The following is a 22,481-nucleotide window of genomic DNA, read 5'->3' on the forward strand; positions in this document are numbered from 1 at the left end:
TGAGATCTAAAGAAGAAATCTTCCAGGGTTGTCACAATGAAGATGGAATACAATTGCTTCCGAGATCTAGGCAATATAATACTGAGAGTCTCTGGGTCAGAAAATGCTGCCTTCCAACTGGCATTAGACCCCAGTAAGCTCTCATTTGAATGGCTTCCTTACCCTATCAACTGGCCTCCTTATCCCTAGTTTTCCTCTCCTCCAATCCACCTCTCTATCATGTTGTGTAACATCCTTTAACGGTTTCCCATTGTTTCCCAGACAAACTCCAAACTCCCTAGCATGGCCCACAAGGCACTTTGTGATCCGAGTCTTGCCTTCTCAGAATCCCACTCAGAATCCTGGCTCTACCACTTGCCAGGTGTGTGACCTTTGGTGACTTACTTAACATCTGTACACCACAGCTTCCTTCATCTGGTTAATAATAGTTAATAATACCTGTTACTTCATAGAGTTACAGTGATTTAAATTAAAGCACAGTGCTAAGAACATAGTAAGGGCCCAACAAATACAAGCTGCTACCATTACCATTGTCATTATTAGTATTAACTCTATGTACCCTACGTTCTATCTATGCAGAACTATCTATACTCCTCTGAACATGCCCTGGTCTCTCACATATCACTCCTTTGCACATCTGTTAGAACACAAGATCCAGGAAAGCAGGGACTTATGCCTGACACGTAACAGGTGCCAAATAAACATAGGTTATGGAACGCATGATGTCTGCTCTGCCTGTAATGCCCTTCCCCCTCCCCCCACAAGTCCTTCATGATTTGGCTCATGTATCCCCTCCTCTGGTGAGTCTTCTTGACCTCCTCCCATTCTTGGCAGGGACAAGTATGCTCCCATAGCAGCTCTGAGCACTCTTCTATCAAAGAATTGGTCGCCTTGTATCAAAACTCTGATCTTGGAAGATGAGTCACCTACTTCCATGTCCTGGGACAGAGCAGGCAGTCAATACAAACTGAATGAATGAATGAACAAACAAATGAACAAATAATGCCCACAGATACTAAGTGGTGACCAGTAAAGATGTGCTAATTGTGATGATTTGTGTCTCCGGATGTCTGCGAATCTCCTCTGGCCTTCCTCCTCCCAGATGTGGAACTGCTAAATCTGTAGGCCCAAATCCCAGAGTATAAAGGCTCAATCTTCCTCTTTTTGTGCCATCACTCCCTTGAATTCCCTGTGGGGAGATGAGCAAGAGGCTTTTTTTTTTTTTTACATACTTAAACTCCCATCATTATGCAAGCTAAGAGTTTGGGAATTTTACCCACTTACTGAGATTTTCTTTCTTAGGTGTGGACATTTAGCATGTCTAGAATTGGGGTGTTAGAGAAGTGTGGCATTCGCCCATAACTCAGAGGCTCTAGCAACTGCCAAACCTATCTCCCTGCAGCTCTCAGTCCGTACAGGCTGCTATACCTGAGCAACCGCATGCCTGCCGTGGCTCCCAAGTAAACAGGTGTCTCTGTGTGCTGGGATGTTGGAATCACTTTCCTGGCTCTTTCCATGCATTCAGTCAGATAAATGTCTATTTCACTTAATTTTTGAGCAAATTCTGAGATTCCAGGACCTAGAGAAAAATGTAGAAGCAGATGAAAATTGTTTTTAAAAGTAAAGGACATATCTTCACATTATTAGAGAAAATACTGATGTTTTCTGAGAAAATGGAAGGAGACAATTTCTTTTTGTGATATCTGTTAAGTTTTTGTACTTAGAGGGTAACTCACTGAATCTAGCCTCGGTAGGATTTATTTTCAGGCCTCAAGCCCGGTCTGTCTGCTGTTCGGTAATCTTGCCATTGGATGGCGCAATTTTCACATTCAATTGCATGCATAACCTTCCTAAAACCAGGCTCTCTCAGAGTTAAATGGGGATCTTATAGATAACTACTCTATATAGCTGCTTTATTACATTTCTTCCACTAAGTTGTAATTAATAACACTAATTCCTGGAAGATGGGAAAGGCAAAAGATAACAGTTAGAACAAAAATTAAAATATGTACCAGGCACATGGGCTTTTACTGAAAAGACAGGAACAGCTACTAACTAACCCTAAAATTTCTGAAGTAATGTTTCTTCCTTTGTTAGAAGAAACAGGCATAGAACCCATGTCTCCTCAGCAGTTTTTCCACTCTGATACCCTGTCTGCCTAGTAAAACTGTCCAGTTTTAGAGCCATTTTAACTGCTGCTGTGGAGAGGATTAGAGAGCCAAGATGCTTTACGCTTTTTGAAGTTATTTAACAGTTAACAATTTTGGCTCACTTTAAGCTAAACATCTACATTTTCAGTGCTTTATAGTGAGGATTTGCTCTAACAATAAGTAACCAGATATCTGATCCATATCATTCACCAAATTTTAAATAGCCTGTTTACTTAACTGTAATGAGAAAATCAGCTCCAAGTTTTCAGCTAAGTGTTTTGACTCAAAAAGCCTGGCCTTCAATAACTGGTAGCTTTCAACTCACCTTTCTATTTAAATATTTGATTAGAGAACTCCATCTTTTGAGAAGGGAAAATTACTGCATTTATTAGGCCAAACACGCATGGGGATATGTGTCTCAGGAGACAGCTGCTAGGTTAACACCACAACAACACGTGGAAGAAGAAATGGAAGGCAGTGAATTATTAAATAGAAGTCAATAAAATGAGGGATTTGGATTTTAAGAAATGCTTGAAATACTACCTCAGAACTGATGGGGCCAGATTCTGAGGACATCAGGCTACTGGGTAGAACGACTTGCTCTCTTGGAAACGTATCCTACCTACAGCTTTCTTGATAAACTATGAAAATTAGTGGACCCCACAGGCCACCAAACTAAAAGTCAATTATCTTCTGGGGCCTAGGTTACTTGTCTGACCAAAACTAAACAGTGAGTCCCTGGCTCAAAAGGCCAAGAGAGATGAAGGTCAGAAAGGTGAGGGCGCGGGCGGGAGTGTTGGGTGGGAGGGAGAGGGAAGAGCTGCTGTCCGCAACTCTAACTTGTCTTGTGGCCTTAAAAGGAAACTAACTAGGAAAAGACTCAATATGCAATGCGGTGACTCAGAGTAGCAGGAAGCCTGCAGTGCAACTTGGAGGTCCAGATTCTTGTCCTGGTTCTGTTCCTCCTTGCCAGTCACTAGTCTTTCAGGTTTTTGCTTCCTTTTCTATAAAACAAGACTTCAGTGATCCACAAGGTCCTTTTCGCAGCCCTAAGGGTCTATGATTTGCCTGCCTATACAGAAGCTAAAGGCTTTTGAAAATTCCTTCCAAGCCATAGATTAGAGGACAAAGATTAAGAGCAGCAATCCTCTGGATCCACCAGCCTCAACATCACCTGGGTGCTTGTTAGAAGTGCAAATTCTCAGACCTCATTCCAGACCTACTGAACCAGAAACTCGGGGGCGAGAGCGAGCACCTGTGCTTTAACACACCCTCCAGGTGGTTCGACGCAGGTTCAAAATTGAGAGCCACTGGCTAACACATGGGTTTAAAGTTGGGCAGATCTTTGCACAGCAAAGGAAACCACTGACAAAACGAAAAGACAACCTACTGAATAGGAGAAAATATTTGCTAATCATATGACCAATTAGGGCTTAGTTAAATTTGGGCAGATTTCAGTTCGAGCCCCAGTTCCATCACTTACTAGCTCAAGTAACCTTAAACAAGTGCCATAACTTCTTTCAACCTCAGTGCCCTCATTTTTAAAAAATGGGAATAATAATACATTCCTTAAAGGGAGATTGTGAGGATGAAATAACACATTTTCAGTACTAAGTGCATGGCACATAGAATTGTTCTGTTGATGGGAGTTACTATTACCCAATTATTTGAAAGTTTATCTTTCAAGGGCTTCATCATTAAGGACTGATTTCAGTACCGTTTTCATAATAATAAAATAACAATTATTTATAAAATAGCAACAATAGCAGCTCTGCTGCGTTCTCACTTGACTTCCCTTTTTCTCGCATGGTTGTTTCACTTCCCACATGCCTCTCATGCTCTCATGCCCACTGTCTCCCGGTCCCTTTTTCTTCATCTTACCTTTTACCTTGCACTCTTCTATCTGAGTCACCACCCCTGTGTCATTCTCCTTTTCTGCTGGCCACTTATAGATGTACAAATTCGTGTGAGAAGAGCCCGCATCCAGCACAATCCCAAACTGAGGGCAAAACAAACCAAGAACTTATCAGCATTACATCATTCTTCTCCATATTCAGCTTGCAACAGAAAGGAGACAGAGACATGGGTTTTCAAAAACACAGATGAGAAAGTATTTTAATTCATAGTGGGGGTAGGTTGGGGTGGAGTGAGTCCCTGGAGTCGTGCTGATCATAAGATCTACCAGGACACCAATCCCTCTAGAACTATGGCTCTCAGTGCTGGTTGCACGTTAGAAATATCCAGGCCTCAGCCAAGGTAGAGCCCAAGCACCCATATTATTAGAAGTTTCTCAGGTGATTCTAAATTGCAGCCAAGATTCAGAACCATATACTGAAGTAGCCGAGACAATATAGAGGGAGTAGAAAGCCATCAATCTAGCAGTTCCCAAACGTGTATGCACATTGGAATCATATTAGAATCATCTGAAGAGCTTCAAAGGCTACTGATGCCGATGTCTGACCCCCAGATTTGTGATTTAACTGGCCTGGTATGTGGCCTGTACTCTGGAAAAGAGACATGGAAAAAACTAAGTGTGCTTGTTTATAATTACAAATATAACTATAAATTGTATTCAATAAATTTTAAAAGATTTGTACTTTAACATCATGCTTTTGGCTCTTAAGCATAGAAGGCAATGAAAGGAAGAATAAAGTAAGAAAGAAGGTGGAGGAGGAAAGGTAAAAAGACAATATGAGAAAGAACTAGGTGGTCAGAAGAGAAAGGAGAAGAACAAAGTCACCACATCACATTTCATGAGGGCATGACATGCACCAGCCAAGTGTTGTGAGGAGTATTTTATAAGAATTATCTGACTTAACTGCTAGACCAGTACTATAAGGTCCATACTGTTTTCATCCCCGCTATACAGATGAGAAACTAAAGTACAAAGAGGTTAAGTAATTTCGTCACGATACAAAGTGATTAGGTGACAGGGCCTGGTTTTCGATCAGAGGCAGCCCTTTCAGTGGGGCACCAATTTGAAAACTATTGTCCGGACCTTGCTCCTTTGTTCCTCTGTAAAAGGAGCACAAGGTCTTGGGTCTGACTCTGATCCAAATCCAGGCTCCGTCACCTAATCACCTTGCCCGAAGCAAGCATGCGGGCCCTTTTCTTTACGGGGGCATAATGCTGATAACCACAAGGAAGCCCCGCTGTGCAGAAGGAGGCAGAGAATACTGCAGATGTTATGGAAGGTCAAGGATGCTCACACAGCAGCACAGTGATACTCCCTGGGGTGAAATGGAAGAAAACGTGACACCTCAACAAGCTCTACGTTTAGTTATCCGCAGTGGTCCAGGGAGTTGAATTCCAATTCTTGTCTTCTTTTCTCCCTGGAGTTTTTAGGTTCTTCCCAGGTGATAAGACAATATGAGGGGACGGATGTACAACACCTGCTGACTTAAGCATTATCAAGTGGCAGATGGCACTGTGAGGGCCACAGCTCAGATGAGCAACAAGGAAGGAAGCTGCACAGACTCCTCAGCAACTAGGCTTGCAGTGAGATCAAACCAAGAACCGGCTTAGGCGGTGACCTCTGTGAGCAGACAGGGGTCTAAACTGAGGTCTGGGGCCTTTGAACCCGTGGGAAACCTCTCAGGGTGGAGCAAAAGCCTCAGGGGTTACATGGCAGAAAATCCTGCTGTTCCCTAGCAGGGTCCCTGAATTCTTCCTGTCAGAAGATGTTCCAACCACAGAAGTATATGATAAAAGATAGCAAGGCAGCAGCAGCAAGCAGCCTTTATCTGGAATCAGGGTGTTCTATTCCATCTACTATGTTGACATGAAAGATCCTCTTCCAGTAGAGCACAGGAACCAGCCTTGCTCCTATCAGCCTGTTTCTCTAAGACCTTATGCAGTGAGGTGGTTGAGAAAGGAAAACTTTTACTACATTTCATTTGGCAAGTGCTTGAGAAGGGTGGGTAGCGCATTAACACGGGAATTGAGGGCACTTCCTGCTGTATATAGCAGCCTGGAATGCTAACCTGTTGAACTGGAACAAATGGTTTTTGTCTTCCAAATGGATTGCAGAATAAAAATTTGGCATCGCTTGCTGCCTTTAGGGAAAGATAAAGCTTGATGGTCTGAAAATTCTCTGTTTGAACATTCAGGGAGTTTGCCTTTCATTGTCACAAAACTACAAGCATATTCACTTGTTTTTAATAGCTGGCCCATTTTAGAGCTAGAAGTTCATTTCATCCAATCCTCTTATTTTATAGTAGAAAACTGGGTCCAGAGCAGTTTGACTTGCTGAATGGGTAGTAAAGATAGTTATATCTCACCTGATCCATCTAGAGCCCCAGGAGCCACCAGCTTTTGCTCTCTTTCCCCACATAAGCATTTTCCAAAGCATGTTCCAGAGAGCACTAAGCCTACAAGGGCCTGAGTGAAGAAAGTTTCCCAGAAATCTGGGGAATGCTGCATGCTCTCTCCCCATCCTGGGCTCACGAACCCACTAGATAATGACTGCTTCAGAGAAGTCTGACAGTGGAGAAACCTGCTTAACCTAGTTTAAACCAGCATCCCCAAGACTCAGCGACAACAGAATTCTGTTTTAAATTAAAATTCCATCCTATAGAAATGTTTTGTGAAACGCTGTGCCTTGTCATGCTATTACTCGTACCCAATGTTTCTCTGTAGCTCATATTTAAAACATTTCTAAAAGTCCCTATAAGTATGTCCTTCACATCAAAGAAAAATCAAAGATTTGAGTAGTGAGGAAGAGATCTGACATCTCCTTAATATTATTATTTCAATATGACTTTCTCTTTTAAGAGTACTATAATTTTATTAAGTAACATCTAGAAAATGAAAGGAAAACGAAAAAAAGACATTTAAGATTTCACCAACTAGCCCCAATGTTCATTTACAGCACTATTTACAATAGCCATGTCATGGAAGCAACCTAAATGTCCATCGACAAAAGAATGGATAAAGAAGATGTGGTACATATATACAATGGAATATTACTCAGCCATAAAAAGGAATGAAATTGGGTCATTTGTAGAGACGTGGATGAACCTGTCATACAGATTGAAGTAAGTCAGAAAGAGAAAAACCAATGTCATATATTAACACATATACATGGAATTTTAAAAATTGATACAGATGAACCGATTTGCAAGGCAGAAATAGAGACACAAATGTAGAGAACAAACGTATGGACACCAAAAGGGAAAGGGGGGGATGAATTGGGAGACTGGGATTGACATATATACACTAATATGTATAAAACAGATAACTAATGAGAACCTGCTGTATATATAGCACATGGAACTCCACTGTACAGTAGAAACTAACACAACATTGTAAAACAACTATACCCCGATAAAAAAAATAAAATTAAGGAAAAAAAAGATTTCACCAACTAGACATCACTGTTCTTTTAATTTATTTCCTTCTGGTCTTTTTTAATGTATGGCAATTTTTATATAGTTGCAATCATACTGTGTATAAACTTCATCTTAAGCTAGTTTTTTATCATACACATGATTTTATCAACCATAACTGATCTTCATGAGCTATGCTGAGTGAACAGAATCAGTGGTCTAGAAAGAGGGTCAACAGAAATGACCTTGCTTGGTTCATGAGACACCAGTGTGCCTTGGTGAAGATCTGGAGATGTGGGTAGCAACAGAGCCCGAGCTCAGGGAGACTGGAGGCCATGTGGAAGTGGGGCAGATCCTGTCTTTGGATGGAAATAATTCTACCTGTGCAAATGTCCCAGGTCCAGGCTTCTGAGTAAGTCTCCTTCAATGTGAAAAGAAAGAGAAAATTGGAACAGTAGATGATGTACTTCTACTCCTGACTCAGCAGAAGTGGGATGTTCAACCCTCTCCTCATTCAGAAAACACCCACCCTCACACTAGCGTACTCTCAGTTCCCCACTGGCCATGAGGTTACTGTTCCAGAGACTTTGCCCAGAAAGCCCTTCACCTGAGATCCCAGCCTTCCCTGACCTTCTCAGATCTGAGTCTACCCTCCTAATCCATGTCTCAGACAACCTGTATTTTCCCTCTAAAGACAGCACTTGCCACAATGTGTAATTACATATTTATGTGGCTATCTGATTAACGTCTGTCTTCCCTATTAGATCCTAAGCTATATTAGGGCAGGTCTGTGTTGCATACTATGGTATATCCAGCATCCACAATGGTAGATCCTATTATATGTTAGGTACAAAAAAGGAATTCAACAGACAACTGTAGCTCAAAACACATGAATGAATAAGGGGAGTTAGAACTATATAGTCCCTAAACTCCTTCCAGTCCTAAAAGATGTTAATATACACAGTCTAATATAAAGGAGTGCCATGGAGCTGAATTCCACCCCATCCCCACAACAAAAACCCCAGAAGCCAAGTAACATGGGCAATGGTGGGAATTAACTTCTTTTGGTCTCTTCAGACATACTGGTCCTTTAGAATCTTTCTTATAAGTCCCTGTAGCTTTTTTATTATTTTTTTAATCAAATTTATACACATCAGTGTATACACGTCAATCTCAATCGCCCAATTCATCACACCACCATCCCCACCCCCCCGTGGCGGCTCTCCCCCCTTGGTGTCCATGCGTTTGTTCTCTACTTCTGTGTCTCAACTTCTGCCCTGCAAACCAGTTCATCTGTACCACTTTTCTAGGATCCACATACATGCGTTAATATACGATAATTGTTTTGCTCTTTCTGACTTACTTAACTCTCTATGACAATCTCTAGATCCATCCATGTCTCAACAAATGACCCAATTTCGTGCCTTTTTATGGCTGAGTAATATTCCATTGTATATATGTACCACATCTTCTTTATTTATTCATCTGTCAATGGGCATTTAGGTTGCTTCCATGACCTGGCTATTGTAAATAGTGCTGCAATGAACATTGGGGTGCATACGTCTTTTTGAATTATGGTTTTCTCTGGGTATATGGCCAGTAGTGGGATTGCTGGATCATATGGTAATTCTATTTTTAGTTTTTTAAGGAACCTCCATACTGTTCTCCATAATGGCTGTATCAATTTACATTCCCACCAACAGTGAAAGAGGGTTACCTTTTCTCCACACCCTCTCCAGCATTTGTTGTTTGTAAATTTTCTGATGAAAATCAGAAATTCTAACTGGTGTGAGGTGATACCTCATTGTAGTTTTGATTTGCATTTCTCTAGTAATTAGTGATGTTGAGTAGCTTTTCATGTGCTTCTTGGCCATCTGTATGTCTTCTTTGGAGAAATGTCTATTTAGGTCTTCTGCCCATTTTTGGATTGGGTTGTTTGTTTCTTTAATATTGAGCTGCATGAGCTGTTTATGTTTTGGAGATTAATCCTTTGTCTGTTGATTCGTTTGCAAATATTTTGTCTCATTCTGAGGGTTGTCTTTCCGTCTCTTTATGGTTTCCTTTGCTGTGCAAAACCTTTGAAGTTTCATTAGGTCCCATTTGTTCATTTTTGGTTTTATTTCATTACTCTAGGAGGTGGATCAAAAAGATCTTGCTGTGATTTATGTCAAAGAGTGTTCTTCCTATGTTTTCCTCTAAGAGTTTTAGAGTGTCTGGTCTTACATTTAGGTCTTGAATCCATTTTGAGTTTATTTTTGTGTATGGTGTTAGGGAGTGTTCTAATTTCATTCTTTTACATGTAGCTGTCCAGTTTTCCCAGCACCACTTATTGAAGAGACTGTCTTTTCTCCATTGTATATCCTTGCCTCCTTTGTCATAGATTAGTTGACCATAGGTGCATGGGTTTACCTCTGGGCTTTCTATCTTGTTCCATTGATCTATGTTTCTGTTTTTGTGCCAGTACCATATTGTCTTGATTACTGTAGCTTTGTAGTATAGTCTGAAGTCAGGGAGTCTGATTCCTCCAGCTCCGTTTTTTTCCCTCAAGACTGCTCTGGCTATTCGGGGTCTATATTGTCTCCATACAAATTTTAAGATTTTTTGTTCTAGTTCCAGAAAAAATGCCATTGGCAATTTGATAGGGATTGCATTGAATCTGTAGATTGCTTTGGGTAGTATAGTCATTTTCACAATATTGATTCTTCCAACCCAAGAACATGGTCTGTCTCTCCATCTGTTGGTATCATCTTTAATTTCTTTCATCAGTGTCTTATAGTTTTCTGCATACAGGTCTTTTGTCTCCTTAGGTAGGTTTATTCCTAGGTATTTTATTCTTTTTGTTTCAATGGTAAAAAAGAGTGTTTCCTTAATTTCTCTTTCAGATTTTTCATCATTAGTGTATAGGAATGCAAGAGATTTCTGTGCATTAATTTTGTATCCTGCAACTTTACCAAATTCATTGATTAGCTCTAGTAGTTTTCTGGTGGCATATTTAGGATTCTCTATGTATAGTATCATGTCATCTGCAAACAGTGACAGTTTTACTTCTTCTTTTTCAATTTATATTCCTTTTATTTCTTTTTCTTCTCTAATTGCCATGGCTAGGACTTCCAAAACTGTGTTGAATAATAGTGGTGAGAGTGGACATCCTTGTCTTGTTCCTGATCTTAGAGGAAACACCATTGAGAATGATGTTTGTGGTGGGTTTGTCGCATATGGCCTTTATTACGTTGAAGTAGGTTCCCTCTATGCCCACTTTCTGGAGAGTTTTTATAAACAGATATTGAATTTTGTCAGAAGCTTTTTCTGCATCTATTGAGATGATCATATGGTTTTTCTTCTTCAATTTGTTAATATGGTGTATCACATTGATTGATTTGCATATATTGAAGAATCCCTGCATCCCTGGGATAAATCCCACATGATCATGGTGTATGATCCTTTTAATGTGTTGTTGGATTCTGTTTGCTAGTATTTTGTTGAGGATTTTTGCATGTATATTCATCAGTGATATTGGTTTGTAATTTTCTTTTTTTGTAGTATCTTTGCCTGGTTTTGGTATCAGGGTGATGGTGGCCTCATAGAATGAGTTTGGGAGTGTTCCTTCCTCTGCAATTTTTTGGAGTTTGAGAAGGCTGGGTGTTAGCTCTTCTCTAAATGTTTGATAGAATTCACCTGTGAAGCCATCTGGTCCTGGACTTTTGTTTGTGGGAAGATTTTTAATCACAGTTTCAATTTCATTACTTGTGATTGATCTGTTCACATTTTCTATTTCTTCCTGGTTCAGTCTTGGAAGGTTACACCTTTCTAAGAATTTGTCCATTTCTTCCAGATTTTCCATTATATAGGCATAGAGTTGCTTGTAGCAGTCTCTTAGGATGCTTTGTATTTCTGCAGTGTCTGTTGTAACTTCTCCTTTTTCATTTCTAATTTTATTGATTTGAGTCCTCTCCCTCTTTTTCTTGATGAGTCTGGCTAATGGTTTACCAATTTTGTTTATCTTCTCAAAGAACCAGATTTTAGTTTTATTGATCTTTGCTATTGTTTTCTTTGTTTCTATTTCATTTATTTCTGCTCTGATCTTTATGATTTCTTTTCTTCTGCTAACTTTGGGTTTTGTTTGTTCTTCTTTTTCTAGTTCCTTTAGGTGTAAGGTTAGATTGTTTATTTGAGACTTTTCTTGTTTCTTGAGGTAGGCTTGTATAGCTATAAACTGCTTTTGCTGCATCCCATAGGTGTTGTATCGTCGTGTTTTTATTGTCATTTGTCTCTAGGTATTTTTTGATTTCCTCTTTGATTTCTTCAGTGATCTCTTGGTTATTTAGTAATGTATGGTTTAGCCTCCATGTGTTTGTGTTTTTTTACATTTTTTTCCCTGTAATTGATTTCTGATCTCATAGCATTGTGGTCAGAAAAGATGCTTGCTATGATTTCAATTTTCTTAAATTTACTGAGGCTTGATTTGTGACCCAAGATGTGATCTATCCTGGAGAACATTCCGTGCGCACCTGAGAAGAAAGTGTAATCTGAGGTTTTTGGATGGAATGTCCTATAAATATCAATTAGATCTATCTGGTCTATTGTGTCATTTAAAGCTTCTGTTTCCTTATTTATTTTCATTTTGGATGATCTGTCCATTGGTGTAAGTGAGGTGTTAAAGTCCCCCACTATTATTGTGTTACTGTCGATTTCCTCTTTTATAGCTGTTAGCAGTTGCCTTATATATTGAGGTGTTCCTATGTTGGGTGCATATATATTTTTAATTGTTATATCTTCTTCTTGGATTGATCCCTTGATCATTATGTAGTGTCCTTCCTTGTCTCTTGTAACATTCTTTTTTTTTTAGAGTTCAGGTAGTGTTTTGGTTTATTAGTGTTGCCACAGTGACAGGAACACCCAGAGTAGGAAGAGGAACTCCTACTAGAACCTTTTTCTTACCATTCCCTTCCCCTGGGGCTCAGAGCCTCTAGGCTTTTCCTTTCCCCCTACTTCCAGGCCTTTCCTTGGCCCTTAGCATGCTAGGATGTGGACAGGAATCAGAAATGGATCCTTTTCCCAGCACTAGCTGTGTGCTGCATTCATGGAAAGCGGGAAGCTATACACAGGTATCCGTCTTGGGTACCAAGATTACCAGTTCCCATAGGGCTGGATCTTGGTTGTCTGGTAAACCAGTGGCACTTCACTGCCCCAGGGTGGTTGGCCATCCTTCTGGATTTTTTCCCAGTGCGGCAACTGCCACCATTCAGGATGGCTCCCTACATCTGGCATGGCCACCATGAGTTCTAGGAGCCAACAGGGCTTCCTCCTCAGAACAGTGCTTGGGCAATCTTCCTCCCTGTGGCCTTGATCTTGGGAAAAGAACCCCCTCCTCCCTCACTTGGGGGAGCTCCCGAGGCAGAAGGGCCACTGGCACGGCCCAGTGTAGCAGTGGAGGGCCGTCGCCACTGCCGCAGGAGGAAATTGAGTGAAGCTCCACCCATAGTGTAGAAGACGTTAGCCGAGCGGGGGATGGTCAGCTCTCACTCCCCTGGGAGCAGCTGCACTAGCTCATACTCTGAAGCCACCGCAAAATCATGATTGTTTTTCTTAAGAACATGACTGATGACACTTGGAGCCTTGTACTGGCTTGTCACCAAGATGCTCTTGTAGACACTGCCATCTTCCCCCAACTCCATCTGGACTTGGATCATGTGGCAATCAGAGGCCCCCTGACCCAGGCCCCCCTCCCCCATATCCAGCCCCCCTGGAGGCCCCTTCTGCACCCCCACTGAGCGGGGAGCCACAGGAGGCTGAGCGGCAGTGACCTCGAGAAGGCCTCGGGGAGGAAGCTGGGGGAGAGAGGTGGCTGGGGTCAGCGGGACCCTGCAGGGCTGGAGTGCTTTCCAGGGCAGAGTCCAGAGATGAGACAGACGGTCACTTCATGTGCTGAGCCAGCTGCGTCAGCAGTGGAGCGGGGGTTCCAGGCACCTCCTCTGCCCCCACACTGGGCCAGTCCCAGGAAACAAGGGGTGTGGGACCTCCAACAGAACCCAGCACCTCTGTCCACTGCAAGATGACCAGCGTTGGTCAAAGCACCCGCGGGGCAGGAGGGTCATTGGTACTGGATGGCTCCACCTCACAGGGCACTTGATGGCTCTGGGCCTCTGTCAGTGGCTGGAGCCCCTGTAGCCACCGCTGGATATCGGGGTCAGGTCGGAGGTCATAGACACGACATTTGTTCTGGAGCTGCCTCAGCTCAGAAAGGACAGCAAACTCCTTCCTCCGCTTGTCAAAATCGATGTATCCGTTCTCCAGCTCATCCTTGGAGGCTGTGTCCAGCATCATGAGGTCCTTCAAGAAGGTGCCAAGGTATGGGACCACACCCCCACCCCGGGGACTTCTTGGAATTTGGCTCCAGAGAAGGCTGCAACTTCACCTCCTGCAGGAGGAGCTCCCGGCTCTGGGAATAATTATCCTCCTCGGGGAAAATCTGGCAGAGGCTGGAAAAGACTCTGAGGCTGTCCCTGACTGCTTCCCCCAAGGCTGCCCGAAGCCTGTAGATGGGGCTGGATTGCAGGGCCAACACCACAGCATACACTGAAGAGAAGTTTTGGAGCAGATGGCACTCCTCTGCCACACAGATCCACTTCTCCAGCATCCGGGCCCTCTGGGGTGGATGGAGTGGCCATATGGTTACCTCCTCAGGCCCCTCTCCGGTTGAGGTAGCCCCCCAGGACAGAGCTGACCACTGCCCCTGCCACCTTGTTGAACTGTATGACAGTAGCCTGGACAGATGGGAAGAGGTGGGAATGTCCTGGCCGGTCTCTGTGACCCCACAGGCCCCCAGGCACTGAGAGGGGACCAGATTGAGAAATAGGTCCGCATCTAGCAGGGTCAGCTGTTTGGCCAAGTGGTCAGTGAGGAACACCAAGACATCCGTGGGGTCAGCAGGGCGATCGCCGGGGAGGGCCGGGGCTTAGGAAGTTCGGGGGTCTGGGGGTCCACCCAGGACCAGAGGTTGCGGATGAGGTCAGCGCCACCCCCCCCAACACCCTCCCCTGCTACATACCCTCTCTGAAGCAAGAAGCTCTCAAGCCATTCAATCTGACCCTTGACCTCAGAGCAAAAATCCTCAGGGTGAGAGGCCAGCCAGGTTGACAGTACAGAGATGGCTACCCCTTTTGTCCTCTCTAGCTCATCAGTAGGATGAGATTCAAGGGCTTCCAGCCTGTCAGCCATAAGCCCTAGCAGGGCAGGCGTGGAGGTAAAGGCCCGGTGAGTAGCCAGGAAGGCTGCCGTGAAGGTCATGTCAGTCCCTGATGTCCGGGCGTCCAGCAGGTGTCTGACCAGGGCTTCCAGAGTGCCAGCTCGGAGCCTCCAGGAGGAATGCAGGGGAGGCCTCAGGGCCAAGAGATCAACAGGCCGATACTGGCAACTTGTGACAGTAAAGGTGACACCATCCTCCTCCTCATCCCAGACAGACACAGGGGCCTCGTCATCTTCCTCCTCCTCCTCCTCCTCCTGCCCCCCGCCCACACCCCGGCCACCTGCGCCCCCACCCTCTTTGGGGTCTTGACTCCGGAAGCTGCTCAGCACCACTCCCCCGTGGGGGCTCATGTCCCAAAACAGCCGCAGGGGCCGCGGGAGCATGGCCGAGTGAAGGAATCAGTGGGGTTGGGCCATGGGGGTGCCTGCTGAGGAGGGGTGGGGGCAGCACGGGTCCCGGGCCGCTGTTCCCGTAGGTCTCCGGCCCCTGATCCTCTTGTAACATTCTTTATTTTAAAGTCTATTTTATCTGATATGAGTATTGCTACTCCAGCTTTCTTTTGATTTCCATTTGCATGGAATATCTTTTTCCATCCCCTCTCTTTCAGTCTGTATGTGTCCCTAGGCCTGAAGTGGGTCTCTTGTAGACAGCATATATATGGATCTTGTTTTTGTATCCATTCAGCAAGCCTGTATCTTTTGGTTGGAGCATTTAATCCATTCACGTTTAAGGTAATTATTGATATCTATGTTCCTATGACCATTTTCTTAACTGTTTTGGGTTTGTTTTTGTAGGTCCTTTTCTTCTCTTGTGTTTCCCACTTAGAGAAGTTCCTTTAGCATTTGTTGTAGAGCTGGTTTGGTGGTGCTGAACTCTCTTAGCTTTTGCTTGTCTGTAAACCTTTTGATTTCTGAATTGAATCTGAATGAGATCCTTGCCGGGTAGAGTAATCTTGGTTGTAGGTTCTTCCCTTTCATCACTTTAAGTATATCATGCCACTCCCTTCTGGCTTGTAGAGTTTCTGGTGAGAAATCAGCTGTTAACCTTATGGGAGTTTCCTTTTATGTTATTTGTCGTTTTTCCCTTGCTGCTTTCAATAATTTTTCTTTGTCTTTAATTTTTGCCAGTTTGATTACTATGTGCCTCAGCGTGTTTCTCCTTAGGTTTATCCTGTATGGGACTCACTGTGCTTCCTGGACTTGGGTGGTTATTTCCTTTCCCATGTCAGGGAAGTTTTCAACTATAATCTCTTCAAATATTTTCTCTGGTCCTTTCTCTCTTCTTCTTCTGGGACACCTATAATGCAAATGTTGTTGCATTTAATGTTGTCTCAGAGGTCTCTTAGGCTGTCTTCATTTCTTTTCATTTTTTTTTCTTATTCTGTTCCACAGCAGTGAATTCCACCATTCTGTCTTCCAGGTCACTTATCCGTTCTTCTGCCTCAGTTATTCTGCTATTGATTCCTTCTAGTGTAGTTTTCATTTCAGTTATTGTATTGTTCATCTGTTTGTTCTTTAATTCTTCTAGGTCTTTGTTAAACATTTCTTGCATCTTCTCGATCTTTGTCTCCATTCTTTTTCCGAGGTCCTGGATCATCTTCACTATCATTATTCTGAACTCCTTTTCTGGAAGGTTGCCTATCTCCACTTCATTTAGTTGTTTTTCTGGGGTTTTATCTTGTTCCTTCATCTGGTACATAGCCCTCTGCCTTTTCATCTTGTCTATCTTTCTGTGAATGTGGTTTTTGTTCCACAGGCTGCAGGATTGTAGTTCTTCTTGCTTCTGCTGCCTGCCCTCTGGTGTCCCTGTAGCTTTAACAGCAACTTCAGCAACCTTATCAGTCTGCCTCAGTTAGCCCTTTTGAATAAACAAAGCTTGTCCTTTTGAATGTGACTTTAGTACTCTATAAACAAATCAGGTCTCCATTAGCTACAGTGATGCTGGCAGGGCCTGGAAATAGAGACCATTTTCCTCCTTTGTTTTTTCTTCATTTGGAGTTTCTAGACCTTTAATATAAACTTCAATTTTGTTGTTGTTTGTTGTTTTTATTTTTTTAATTGTGGTAAAATACACTGAATATAAAATTGACCATTTTTACTATTTTTAAGTGTACAGTGTGGCATTAAGTACTTTCAAATTGTTGTGTAACCATCACCACCACTCATCTCCAGGTGTTGTTTTTTAAAATCCAGTGGAGTAAAAATAATATATTTTCCAAGAGTATTTGAGGTTGAAAATTGAGGTAAATTCTTCCAAATTCTCCATAAAAAGATAAAATCACAAGCGCTCATCTAAGAACAGCACTTCAGTTCCCGGTGACAAAAGAAGATGCCTGGGGACAGGCCACTTTCCCTTAGCAGCAGTTGGAAATCCTGGGAGTACCCAGCTCAGTGACCACAACACACCAACAGCTAAGGGCCTTTCCTAGAACTCATCTCCCCCAAAGCAGTGTTGACAGCTGGTCTCCACTGAGGGCTTCTGATGTGCTGGGCACTCTGGTAAGTGAGTCAGTAGTATGATATTATTCCATTTAATCCTCACAACCATCCTCCAAGTAGGTACTATCTCCATGTAACACATAAGGAAACAGGTGTAGAGAGAATACACTTGCCCAAAGTCTCAGAGCTGGCAAATGGCAGATCTGGGATTGAAATCAAAGCTGTCTCATCTCTGGCCAGCATTCCACAGAAGTGGCAGCTTTTAATTAAGGCGTGTGGTTTGGGACTGGATCAGTTTGGTGCCTTCGAGAGAAACCTGCGGGGTTCTGTGTGTGCCAGAATGTGCAATGTTTGTGCTAAAGGAATATCTGACAACTCGCTGCCAGTGTTCAGTGACAAACCAGCAATTAAGGAAGTGGTAAACCAAGCAGACCTCAACTCTACCTCCCCACCAAGTCCACCAGGACAAAGGCACTTGCCCAGAGGACACAGGTGCAGCTCATGATTCTTCAGTTCATTAAGCCCTATGTTTGTTTGTTTCTGCAATGTGGTCATTGCGTATCTACTTGGCAGTAGTTCCCAGACTTCAGTGTCATGAGAACAGCCCAGGACGCCTGTTACCTGTGTAGATTCCCAGGTTCTACAACCTGGAGGTTTGAATTGGGTATGCTCTGGGAGTGAGAACGAGGAGTCAGCACCCACAGGGGAGCCTGAGGCAGAGGCTGACGGATTCTGTTGCCAGGCTAGTCCTTCACACGCTCTTCACAGCCAAGGAGGGAGCAGTTTTACCTGTTCAAGATGCTCACTCTGCTCACTGAGTCAGCAAACTTCTATGAGGCAGCCACCCAAGTCAGAGGCTGTGCTGTCGTAATTTAACATTTATTTTGTGACTATTTGGTTAATGATTATCTCTTCCACTAGACTATAACCTTCATGAGGGTCAGGACTTTGCCAGTCTTGCTCACTGCAGTATCCCTAGGGCCTAAAGTAGAGTAGACGGTCAATGACTATTTATTAAATGAATAAATTGAGTGAAAGAGTATTAAAACATAGGCAAAGACAAATGAAACCCAATTCTTGTCCTCAATATGCTTACAACCTGGGTAGCTGGGCAAGTAGAGTCATCAGTACAATAGACTTCCTGTGTTTTGCCAGATGTGGCCCAGGCATGAGGCCACCACCTTCCCAGCAAGGCTGAACCCAGACTGGACCAGGCAGGAAGACAACAAGCCTGGATCTTCAGGACTGGAGGGCCGACCAGAACTGGGCTAGAAGAGGGCAAGTCAGATGGGAAGAGGCAGGGAAAAAGATAAGTGGCGATTTGTCACCATACAGATAGGCTACAAAGATGATAATGATAATACATGAGCTACCAACCACTGAGTATCTGCAATGGGCCAGCATCCTATTCCATACTTCACACTGCATTTGCTTTATCCCACTTCATTCCTACAGTAATTTATGAGATATCAATTATCAGTTCTGTTTTACAAATGGAAAAACTGGGGCTCAGAGAAGCTATGTCCTGTGACTATAAGAGCAGGGCTGACGTTTAAACCCAGGCAGTGTGAATCCATGGCCCATGTTGTGTCACACTCTGAGCAGACAGAATAATTATCCCTGCAATGAGACAGGGATGAAGAATCAGAGGCAGTGGGTAGAGAGACAGCTGAAAGTCTTTCCATAGAGGGGCTTATGGCCACCACCCTCTTTAAACAGAAGCATGCAGAGGTTGTTCTCAACATTACATCCCAACGTGTTCCATCTTTATCCTAAAAGGTCCTCTAAGGAATCTAATCACTAAGATCTGGTCAACATAAGTGTCTCTCACATTATCTCCTTAATGCCTTAATTCCACAGACAATGCCTTAGTTCCAGGCTCAACTGCCTTGTCTACACAATGTCAGGAACATCCTAACTGGTCTCTCCTCCTCTAATCTGCTCTCCAGCCAAGAGGAATCTTGGAAACACAATCTGGGCATAACCTCCCTGTTTGAAACCTTCGAAGCAGTGGTTGGCAAGCATGACTGCTCATTAGAATCACCTGGGAAGCTTTTAAAATATACCAGTGCCTAGGCTTCACCCCCAAAGATTCTGATTTAATTGACCCAGAGTAGGGCCCAGATATGAGTATTTTTAAAAAGTTTCCCAGGTGCTTTTAATATGGAGCCAATCTTGAGCACTACTAGAGTTGAATGGATGAGACGTCCACTCCTGAGCTAGGCAAACTAAGCTCAGACTAAAGTCTCCTCTCCCACCATTTCTTCCTGCCCTATATTTAATATTCCAGCCATACTGAACTGCTGGTGATTCCCCAAGATCACTTGCTATTTTAAGCTGCCACTCTGTAACACATGGTATGGTCTTTGTAAAGAACATGTCCTACCTCACCTCCTGGGAAACTCCTTAGTGTTCTTTATTAGACCCAAGGCTGCCACCTCCATGAAGTCTTCATATGACCAGGCACAATTGGTGACTCCTTCCTCTGGGCTGCCATAGCACTGCACCTACCTCTGTATTAATATGTCTCTATTGTTCTGAAACTATTTGTACAAACGACTCTCTCCCCCCACAAAAAGCAATAGGTATAGTGATGCTTCAGATACCTCTTGTGGCCACTTCACATGTCCTTGACCAATCTTCTTACTCCAGCTCCACCTGTACCTTCTCATCTCTCTATTTTTTCTCAGGGTCTTCTCTCCTACCACCTAGTAGGTCACCTGTGGTACCCACATAGCCCTTCTGACACATGTGCAAAACTGGAAGTGCCAGGGAGTTAACAACCTCTGGGACGACCCTTGACCAACAGGGGATGAGAACCAGGAGATAAATACCTAGGGTAGATCATTCTGAAGTGCTTTCTCCACGGCTCTTCAGAGGGTCCTAGTGGGATCAAGCCAGTGACATTGCTATAAAGATTCACTTCAGATGCCAAAGACCTTGCTCCGTTTTCCCAGGCAAACACAATAACACAGAATCCCGGCAGTCTTGAAGACAACCATCATGAATGACGGAAGGTCATCCACGACCACGAGCATTCACCGAGAACACAGAGCCTAAGTCTGTCGTGGATTTTGCCTCCTAGGCAGTCTCCCTCTCCAGTGATGCAATAATGAACATATAAAAAGTTCAAATCAAGAAGGCAATCATGTACTTTTGGAGCTGGTAAACAAATAGCAAAACCAAGATGTCATGAGCCTTCAGTTATGAGTGAAGTTTTGCCAGGAGAGCCAACATCACTCAATATTAAAAGGCAAGAGACCATTGACAATGAGATAATATCAGCCTTCTGTGCTGACAAAGGAACTGCTGTGCACAGCCCCACTGGGTTGAATCTGTGTGGCAAACGGATGCCAATGTAATCCAGGCCTCTGCTATATAGCAAATGGTTTGGGTGGTTGGCAATAGTTTCAGAGGCCTGGCATATGCATCCATTTTTCCAGGCTCACAGTTTGGGATTTTCAAATGCAAAAAAATATATACTTCTGTATATGTATTCCAGGGCCTCTGTAGTCAAGTTAACTTCTGGATATGTCACTGCCCACATGTACATATGCATTCATTAGCATATTGGTCTCTTGGCCCTTGAAGATTTATTTATTATAATTCAAATGAAAGTTTAACATTGGTGTATTTGCAATACAAATTTAAACTTACCATGTGTTTCTAAATTAATGGATTAAATAAAATGATGGCCATATTACAAGGTATTAGTGAGCTATCCATGTCTCTGAAATTCTACTTTGATGAATTTGAAAGGAAGCAGAAATAAATCACAGCAGAGTTAATGACCCTAATTATTTTTAATGATACTAACTAGCTCCTCAAATGTGGAAATTTCACAAGAAGTCTGTCCATCCATGAATTCATTTCAAATTACTATATTTGATACATGTATGTGTTCTCTGGGGTCTTTTTTAAATTGATTTTAAAATTGATTTGTTTAATATTTTGGAGATGAGGAACAAGTCTTCTCCACAATCTTTGTCTCCCAAAGTGCTTTATACAGAGCTGTCTAATAAATTTTATAACTTTGGTGATAGTGATAATAACAGAGTAAGGGGACTTCCCTTGTGGCACAGTGGTTAAGAATCCACCTGCCAACACAGGGAACATGGGTTTGAGCCCCGGTCCCGGAAGATCCCACATTCTTGTTGGTTTTTTTTGTTTTGTTTTTGTTTTTTTGTTTTTTGTGGTACGTGGGCCTCTCACTGTTGTGGCCTCTCCCGTTGTAGAGCACAGGCTCCGGACGCGCAGGCTCAGCGGCCATGGCTCACGGGCCCGGCCACTCCGCAGCATGTGGGATCTTCCCAGACTGGGGCAAGAACCCATGTCCCCTGCATCGGCAGGCGGACTCTCAACCACTGTGCCACCAGGGAAGCCCCGGAAGATCCCACATTCTGTGGAGCAACTAAGCCCGTGTGCCACAACTACTGAACCTGTCCTCTAGAACCCGCGTGCCACAACTACTGAGCCTGAGTGCCACAACTACTGAAGCCCACGCGCCTAGAGCCCATGCTCCGCAACAAGAGAAGCCACCACTATGAGAAGCCTGCACACCACAACTAAGAGTAGCCCCCGCTCACCGCAACTAGAGAAAGCCTGAGCGCAGCAATGAAGACCCAACACAGCCAAAAAATAAATAAATAAAATAATAATGGAGTAAAAAGAACAAAGAATGCAGTGTTCAATAAACAAAGAGTTCACTGTTTCCACAATGAAACAGTGAGTAAGAAGCAGAGATAGCACTAGATTGTAGAATACCAGCACAGTATATCACAGATCTGGATGTGGTGAATAAAGCATTTGTCTCTATTAGAATATTGATTTAATCAATTTGCTGAACAATCAAAGACAATCATCTTCCCACCACTAATTGATTCAAGGCATTCTTTCCTTCAGAATGAGCATCCGCTGCCATTTTACTTGCCTAGTTCCACGGAGACTGAATTGCTCCTGGGCTTCCAGAACCGCAACTCCTACTGTATGCTCTGATTTACCATAACCTCACTTTCCCTCCGCCCCACCCAGGGCCCCTCAAACACATTTGCATGCACACACACACACACACACACACACACACACTCAGGGGTTTGAGTTACCTTAACATTTTCTGGCAGTGGTTTGTTCTGGGTCAGTCCCAGAGCGAGCAGTGCTACCACAGCGATGACAGAGGAGAAGCCAAGGATGCCCAGTATGTTTTTAGAGCAAAATATCTTCACTGCAGACTCTAAAAACAAAAGAAGAATAGAAAATATCAACAAGAAATCAATAGACATTGATTTTCTTCCCCTTTCTATATGGCCTTGTGCTGGCTTTC

The 22,481-nt window shown here is 43.2% G+C and overlaps 1 protein-coding gene and 1 pseudogene across 3 annotated transcripts in view; both read right to left on the minus strand.

Annotated features, from left to right (window-relative positions):
- The window catches only part of ENTPD1 (ectonucleoside triphosphate diphosphohydrolase 1), a 96,534-nt gene that overhangs the window by 21,839 nt on the left and 52,214 nt on the right, over positions 1-22,481 (minus strand). For both annotated transcript variants that reach the window (XM_081253158.1, XM_081253157.1), the window contains exons 2-4: positions 22,264-22,391; positions 4,032-4,149; positions 1,429-1,579 (exon numbers count right to left, since the gene is read on the minus strand). In XM_081253158.1, coding sequence (XP_081109284.1) covers positions 1,429-1,579; positions 4,032-4,149; positions 22,264-22,391 — 397 coding nt within the window. The remainder of the gene's footprint in view (positions 1-1,428; positions 1,580-4,031; positions 4,150-22,263; positions 22,392-22,481) is intronic.
- Positions 12,784-15,204, minus strand: LOC308627250 (ral guanine nucleotide dissociation stimulator-like 2; annotated as a pseudogene). Its single transcript has one exon. The product of its transcript is annotated as a ral guanine nucleotide dissociation stimulator-like 2 (transcript).

This window comes from Mesoplodon bidens, assembly GCF_964165515.1.
Source record: "Mesoplodon bidens genome assembly, chromosome: 1".
Classification (NCBI taxonomy): Eukaryota; Metazoa; Chordata; class Mammalia; order Artiodactyla; family Ziphiidae; genus Mesoplodon; species Mesoplodon bidens.